The sequence below is a fragment of the Brachyhypopomus gauderio genome, unplaced genomic scaffold, assembly GCF_052324685.1.
Source record: "Brachyhypopomus gauderio isolate BG-103 unplaced genomic scaffold, BGAUD_0.2 sc292, whole genome shotgun sequence".
In the NCBI taxonomy this organism is placed as follows: Eukaryota; Metazoa; Chordata; class Actinopteri; order Gymnotiformes; family Hypopomidae; genus Brachyhypopomus; species Brachyhypopomus gauderio.
Window position 1 is genome coordinate 38,930 of NW_027507113.1, and position 7,500 is coordinate 46,429.

General features: G+C 52.1%; 1 protein-coding gene across 2 annotated transcripts in view; it reads right to left on the reverse strand.

Moving 5' to 3' along the window:
- Nucleotides 1–976: 976 nt before the first annotated feature.
- LOC143504541 (cotranscriptional regulator ARB2A homolog) overlaps nt 977–7,500 on the reverse strand; it is a 44,455-nt gene continuing 37,931 nt past the window's right edge. Inside the window, exon 4 of one of the 2 annotated variants that reach the window (XM_076995946.1) lies at nt 977–2,133. In XM_076995946.1, coding sequence (XP_076852061.1) covers nt 2,083–2,133 — 51 coding nt within the window. In that variant the 3' untranslated portion in view covers nt 977–2,082. Of the gene's footprint in view, nt 2,134–3,960; nt 4,484–7,500 lie in introns of those variants that run through there. The other variant, XM_076995945.1, reaches the window with a different exon arrangement.

Genomic DNA, 7,500 nt, shown 5'->3' on the forward strand with positions numbered 1-7,500 from the left:
CACCAGCGTCTGCGCAGACCCACCAGCGTCTGCGCAGACCCACCAGCGTCTGTGCAGACCCACCAGCGTCTGCGCAGACCCACCACCATGGAGGAGGACACCTCGTCCAATCAGGCAAGCTCCTCGCAAAGACCGGTCAGATCAGGAAATCAAATCAACCACCCCCCCACATCAATGAGGCTGTACCGCAGTTAAACGCCCCCCCCCCCCCCCACACACCACACACACACACAGAGCGCAGGTAAGACAATAGAAACAATAGAGGGCAGGACAACACACGGAGGAGGGAGACGAAAAATAAATAATTCGGCCACGCCGTCACGGCTGCCTTTAGCCGTGTGATTTATATTTCTATATTGTTCCCCCCTCCGTGTGCACATACATTTTTAATGAGGGGAGGGAGGATATAGATCATGGAATGATAGCTGCCCCTGATATTCCTGTCTAACTGTTTCATATATAAATCATTGCATGGTAAAAAACGATATGGGGGTTCCAGCGTATGGTGTCATTACGGCGATGGTCCTCACAGGCTCTAGAGGGGACGGCTGGACCGTTACGTAGCGCACCGACCGTCACGTAGCGCATCGACCGTTACGTAGCGCACAGACCGTTACGTAGCGCACAGACCGCTACGTAGCGCATCGACCGTTTACGTAGCGCACAGACCGCTACGTAGCGCACAGACCGCTACGTAGCGCATCGACCGTTACGTAGCGCACCGACCGTTACGTAGCGCACCGACCGTTACGTAGCGCACCGACCGTCACGTAGCGCATCGACCGTTACGTAGCGCACAGACCGTTACGTAGCGCACAGACCGCTACGTAGCGCACAGACCGTTACGTAGCGCACAGACCGTTACGTAGCGCACAGACCGCTACGTAGCGCACAGACCGCTACGTAGCGCACAGACCGCTACGTAGCGCATCGACCGTTACGTAGCGCACCGACCGTTACGTAGCGCACCGACCGTTACGTAGCGCACCGACAGGACTCCTCTACGAACCCGTAGCAGAGCAGCGTGTAAGGCGGCCCACGAACACACCAGAGCCAGATGGAGGTCAAAGATACTGGAGGAGACGCTAATGGATTCAGAGAGGAACTTGGATGAGAACGGTGGGTAGAAAACCAAACCAACCAGTTCCATAAAAATACAATGAAAATCAATACCAAAATATCTGTTTTGTCATCTTTCTGCAATTTCCAATGAATTTTAAATATTTAATAGATACCTTACACACATTATTATTATTATTATTATAAATAATTATAATCTGAAATAATCTGGTTTACTAATCAACACAATTGATTTCACCTAACAAAATGCACAAAGCACAAATCAGCCTGTTAAATCTCATTACATGATCCCCCCAGATCCTTGATCCCTTGATCACCGACGTCGACTGCAGGCTAGCCGGTCGGTCGAGAGGGACAGTGTGATGCTTGTACCCGGCCCACCCCGACCCTAGCCGACCCAAACGCCCTGACAGGCGGGCCCCACGTACTCCATTCACACACCTCCAGCATATCCCAGAACACCCTGCGTGGTGTGGCTTCTGCCTCTCTCCACATGCAGGAACGTTCAACGTTCACTGCTCAGATTTAGCACTAAACTAGTCACTCAGCCCCTGATCGGGGAGGTCATGGGTCCTTCAGAGAGACACATCGTCCCAAACTCCATATTCCCTTGTAATCTACCACTGGCCGAGTATGAATAATGACTGTCCTACGGGGTATTAATCTTGGTGACCACCACTGACTGTGGCCACCCCCCGGGGTCAAAGGTTAAAGTGGAATCCCCTGACCTCTGGCTGTGTTACTGCAGCCCAGGAGAGGCAGCATTATGAATGAAGCTGTGTGTTCTCAATATGATCTGATAACTTCCTCTTAATAGGAATATCCAACAATGATATTTTTGTTTACATTTTTTATTTTATTTTATTTTTTTAGAAAAACAGGATGTAAAATAATACTTCAAGGAGGGCTACATGTCGGCAGGAATTTGAGCTTCATGATTTCTCTTACACGGCATTCTCCTGAAACACAGTCCTGCCTTCTTAATCCTTCATGTCCTCATTCTTACGGTGGTCTGAAGTACCTGTAGATCCTGCTACCTCCCATCACCGACGTCTGGAACCAGAAGGTGCCAAAACATAACGTGGGATCGGAAGCATCCCACCAGTGAACGAATCAAAAAACACAGAGAAGAAGGGGGACGGAGAGGAGGATGAAGAAACGAAGGAGAAAACAACAGAAACCGTCATCGCCCCCAGCGAGGAGCTGTGGAACAATCCCCCTGTAAGGAGTGCGCTGTGGAGAGCCTGCAGACCAGACCCAAAACATTTTTTGGACCACCTGTTGTCTATTATTTTTACATACTGCTTACTCATAAATCATAACACTGGGTAATTAATCAAGCTGTCAAAACGGAGGACTGAAGGTCACATGCTGAGGTCAAAAGGTGTGACTGGGCCAATAGAGGTCAGGGTCACAGTGCATTCCTCATTCTGAAGTTGGGACGAGAGACGGCAGAGTGAACAAAAGCAGAAGCAGATGGAGAAGGATGAGGGTGAGACGAGAAGAAAGGAGACAAAGAGGAGAGTGAGAGAGTGAGGGGAGAAAAACGACAAGAAGAGAGAAAGAAGCTGTCAGCTGCCTGCAAATGAAGATGGGGAGAGAGAGAGAGAGGAGAGAGAGAGAGAGAGAGGAGAGAGAGAGAGAGAGAGAGACTCACGCACACAAAACACGAGAAAGCTTAAAAAACAAGGAGGAAAAACATAACTAGATGTTTCTCACACACACACGCACGCACACACACTCATCAGAAATATGAGGAATCAGTAGCAGCAGATATGGCCGTTATCTGTCCGCTCTCTTCTACGAGAGACGATAACGCGGGTCCGTCCTCCTCCGGCCGGGACCGCCTCGCCGCTCTGTCCGGCCTGCGGGTCAGCCACCTTCTCCACTGCGGACACGTCACAGCCCGCATCGCCCTGACAGGACTGCTTCAACAGCAGATAACAACCTCATTCTTCTGTAATCACCCTTTTTAGCTGCATGTTAATATCTTTTTTTATTATAAGATATGTACATCTAGGCGGGTTTGAGGTCTTTATATCAGACAAGAGACGCACAATTGGCAAAAAAAAAAAGGTCACTGAATTTGGAAACAAGGCACGTTTTCTCGATTAGCCACCACACACGATGCTTTCAGCAGGAGAATAACCTCCACGCTCTTCAACATCGGCTCATGAGCAACTCGGAGTGTTCGCACGTCAAAAAACCTCGAACCTCTCAACTATCCACATGCAGCGGAAATTACCTTAGCATCTGAACCCCATAAAAAGCCACGATGACAGGCTAGCAAACTGCACCCAGGAACGTGAAGGAGGGGGAGGGGGGGGGGAACAGCAGAACAATTTGAGAAAGTGCATATGCAGTGTTACTCCGAACGTGTCTCTCCCCCTGCGTGAAATACGAATTCTCCCACCGGGCCTCTATCAGAACTCCTGAACGAGGCGGCGACCACCGCGCAAAATTAGCTGTCACTCTCTCCCTCAAAATCTTTGTTAATCTCGTTTCCAGTGTTTGCGGATTTATCAGCACATGCATCAATGTCAGCTCCTTGGTTACTGAGGCGCACTACTTCGGAGGAGATATAATTAAAAATGTTTGGGCCGGCCGAGAAAGGAAACGCTGGGTGGGGTGGAGTGGGGCGTCTTCGGTGGGGGTGGGGGGGGCGTCTTCGGTGGGGGGGTGGGGGGGGGGGGGCGTCTTTGGTGGAGAGGCGGGTGGGGGGGGGTTGTTTTTGTGAAGCCACTTTGTGTTGTCTTCTCATTGGCTTCATCTTTGCCGTGCAGCGTCCGGCAGCGTAACGACCGGGCGATCTTTAGTGGGGGGCGATCTTTAGTGGCGGGCGATCTTTAGTGGGGGGACGATTTTTAGTGGCGGGGCGATCTTTAGTGGGGGGGCGATCTTTAGTGGCGGGCAATGCGGCGGGTCAAAAAAGGTGCCGGCGGTAATGACGATCGTCACACCAGCTAGCAGCCTCGCACGGCGACACTAGCCCCTCTTACACAACGTTCCAGACCCTCTCAATCTACACACTGGGTCCTCGGATCAAAACGAAGCCTCTCATGAGGTCAACAGGAAGACATCTCGTTAGCCCGAAGAAGAGTCTCAGGAACAATGACAGGTAGTAACAAGGAAAATACTAATAAATAGAACAGTGAACTAAATGAAGACTAAAACTAACTAAAACTGCTTTTCTCAGCTCAGAAGAAGCATCTAAAATCCTGATCAATCAAACTCGGGCAATTTGGACCAGAACTTCAAACCTAGGCGAGATATCCATGCACTATTCACCGGACTGGTGAGCGTGTTAGTGGTGGGCTACTTTATTAAACCAGCTTGGGTGTTCGTTTTAGTCTCCAGTGTGTGGCTCCTTCTCCTCTCCCAATCTCTCCTCACGCTCCAGCACCTGTCAAGAAGAAGCCCACATTAACTATTCAAAAGCCTGGAGCTCTATGCCACCACGTCCGGGAGCAGAAGGCAGAGGTGTCCTGAGGAAGCTCGTGGATCGGAGCAGAGAGGACAGAGGTGGCCACACGTCACTCCCACAGTACTCGTGGTCACCAGAGACTGACACCGAAAAATAAGCCTGTATGTAAAACACGTTCCACCACGGGAAGGAAAAAGAGGAAAAAAAAAATAAAAGAAATAAAATAAATAAACAGCTCCTCACACTGAGACGAGCTCCCTGGAGGAGGATGTGTGCGGTGTGAGACGCATGTGGCGAGTGTGTGTGTGTGTGTGTCTGGGATTCTCTGTTCCAGCCCAATGACAAGGAAACGTGAGAGGTTTGAGTGTGTTTGATGTATGTAGTGCACCATCATCTCGCAGGCTGGGCGAACAGTTCCGCCATTATGACCTGGTCTAAGCATTCATGTCAAACATGGCAAGTGTGGTTGGCCATTAGGGGCCGGGGGGGGGGGGGGGGGGGGGGGGGGCACACAGCCCCCATGATGCACTGCATTAGCTACAAGCACTACAGACACTTTCATCCTCAGGACTCTGAACACACACACACACACACACCATAATCAGTGCCATTTTAGGCCAGGTCTCACCGAGCCTGACCAAACATCATCCTGTGTCTGTCTCTCTTCATCTCTCTCTCTCCATCTCTCTCTCTCCATCTCTCTCTCTCTCCATCTCTCTCTCTGCTGAGTCTGTAAAGGCTCATTAAAAGTTCACAGAATGCTGCTGGTTGCTGTGTTCCATCGTTGGTGAGTTCAAACAAACACGCCGTCAGAGGGCCGGCCAGCGTCACACAGCGGCGGGCGGGTCGAGTGGCAACGACCCCTGCCCTGCGACCCTTGCCCTGCCTGCGTCCGCCAACGACCCCTGCCCTGCCGGGGCTCACCTGCCCATTTCAGATCTCCATCGATCTGGGCAAGCGAAAGTTTGGCTCCGCCTCTCTCTCACTCCCTGACTCGGCGTGACCGCGGTGCCCCAGATGGACAGGTGGAGACCCGGGAGGGCGGGCGGAGCCCCGGGAGGGTGGGCGGAGCCCTGGGAGGGCGAGCGGAGCCCCGGGAGGGTGGGCGGAGCCCTGGGAGGGTGGGCGGAGCCCCGGGAGGGCGGGCGGAGCCTTAAGTGCACGTCGCCAGCACATCGGCTCACTTATTCTCCTCTTCATTAACAGGAAAATGGACTCTGGTAAAATGCTTGTTAAAATCCCTACCTACGCTGCCCCCGGTGTAACGCCGGCCATCCATTTGTGTCCGTCTCAGTCGGGCCGACAGCGCTTTACGGGAAGATTAATTGTGCGGTTGTCAGACGGCGACCAACCCGTCCCTCTCCTGTTCCCTTTCTTCTCAGCCACAGACCCAATAATGGAGCCCGTCTTTGTTGTAACAGTGTGATTAGTGTTGGAGAAGGAAAAAAGGGAGGGAAAGAGAACAGCTGAAAAGGAGAGGGAGAGAGAGGGAGAGAGAGATAAAGAGAGAGAGAACGCCGGCCTTCACAACTTCATACAAGTGTACAATTGAGCGCGTGAATTAAAATCACTTGATGACACGAAGTAGGGATATTAATTAATCAGCGGCGAGAGGGGAAGAGTGAAGCTATTATGAACAGCTTATTAATAATGGCCATTTTTTAAACGCAATGTCCTGTCTTTTTCCAGCTTGTCCTGAAGAGGAGGAGTGTGAAACAGAGCTGCAGGAGCTCGGAGGAGCCTTCGTGTGATCAGTCATCCCGTAACACCCCCCACCCCCCCACGGGACTCACAATGGAAAAGTGTGCAGCGCGCTGGCCGAGCCAGAGATAAAGGCTGCTCATTACCTGACCATTCCCAGAGCCGGGAGTCCTCAGAAGCAGGCAGACCCACACCGCTCCCCCAAACACGGGAGTCGCCCATGAGAGTTTGATTGAGGACAAAATACCCCACTTTTATTCTGCTTTTTTCCCCCCCCTGCGTTCTCTCTCTCTCTTTTTTTCCACACCCCTTTTACTCGGAGGGAACCCCCAGTGGCGGGGCGTGTCCCCCCCCCCCCCCCCCTCTGGCATGAGGAGAAAGGGCGGTGATGGGTGCCACTGGCAGAGGGGGCCGGTGGGTGACTGGGCACTGTCTCATTAAAATCGGCCAATTGTCTAATTGTCTCACAGACCTCTGAGAGACTTCTATATTATACTCATCGCAATTAACCAAACAAAAGAGTTTAACCGCCCAAGCACAGGGGACGGAGACACGTCTGCAGAGAGAGAGAAGGGGGGGGGGGGGGGAGAGAGAGAGAGAAACAGAGATTGGGGGTTAAATCAAAGAAGAAAAAAGGCATACAAAGACGAAAAAAACAAACACCCCAGTTGGTTCTCAGTGAAGGCTGGAGTGACTACACGTAGCCCAGTGCATGACTGGTCAGCTGTCTGACGGGGGGGGTCGGGAAGGGGAGGGGGGGGTGGTGGGGGTTAGGGGAGGAGCTTGTCGACGGCTCCAGCCATTGGGCTGTGCTCATTTGCGGTGAACCTTTGTGCCGGACCCGTCTGTTTGTGGGCCAGGGCCCGGGGCCCGGGTACTCCCAGCTCCTATTCCACACCGCCCGTCTTTCAGCCGGCGCTGAAGCAGCCCTTAAGCCCACTTAACTACCATTTTCCCTCACTGTCGCATCTCTGCTTTTGTGCTGTCCTCCATTAACATCAAACGCAGGAACAAAGGGCACAGAACAGAAACCGCGGATGCAGAATAGACCCATCACAAATATTAATTTGAAAAGGTGTTGAAGTGCAGAATCTACTTTTATGCACAAGGACAACTTGGGATCTCTCTTTTCTCTCTCTCCCTCTCAGTCCCCCCCCCCCCCCCCCCCCAACACCCCCAACACCCTCGCACTTTTCTTCTGTGTGTGTGTGTGTGTGTGGGGGGTTCTTTTATGGGCTGCAATGAGCTTGGTTTTCAGCTGCTAAAGGGGAGGTAAAGGGGCTGTGAGTGCAATT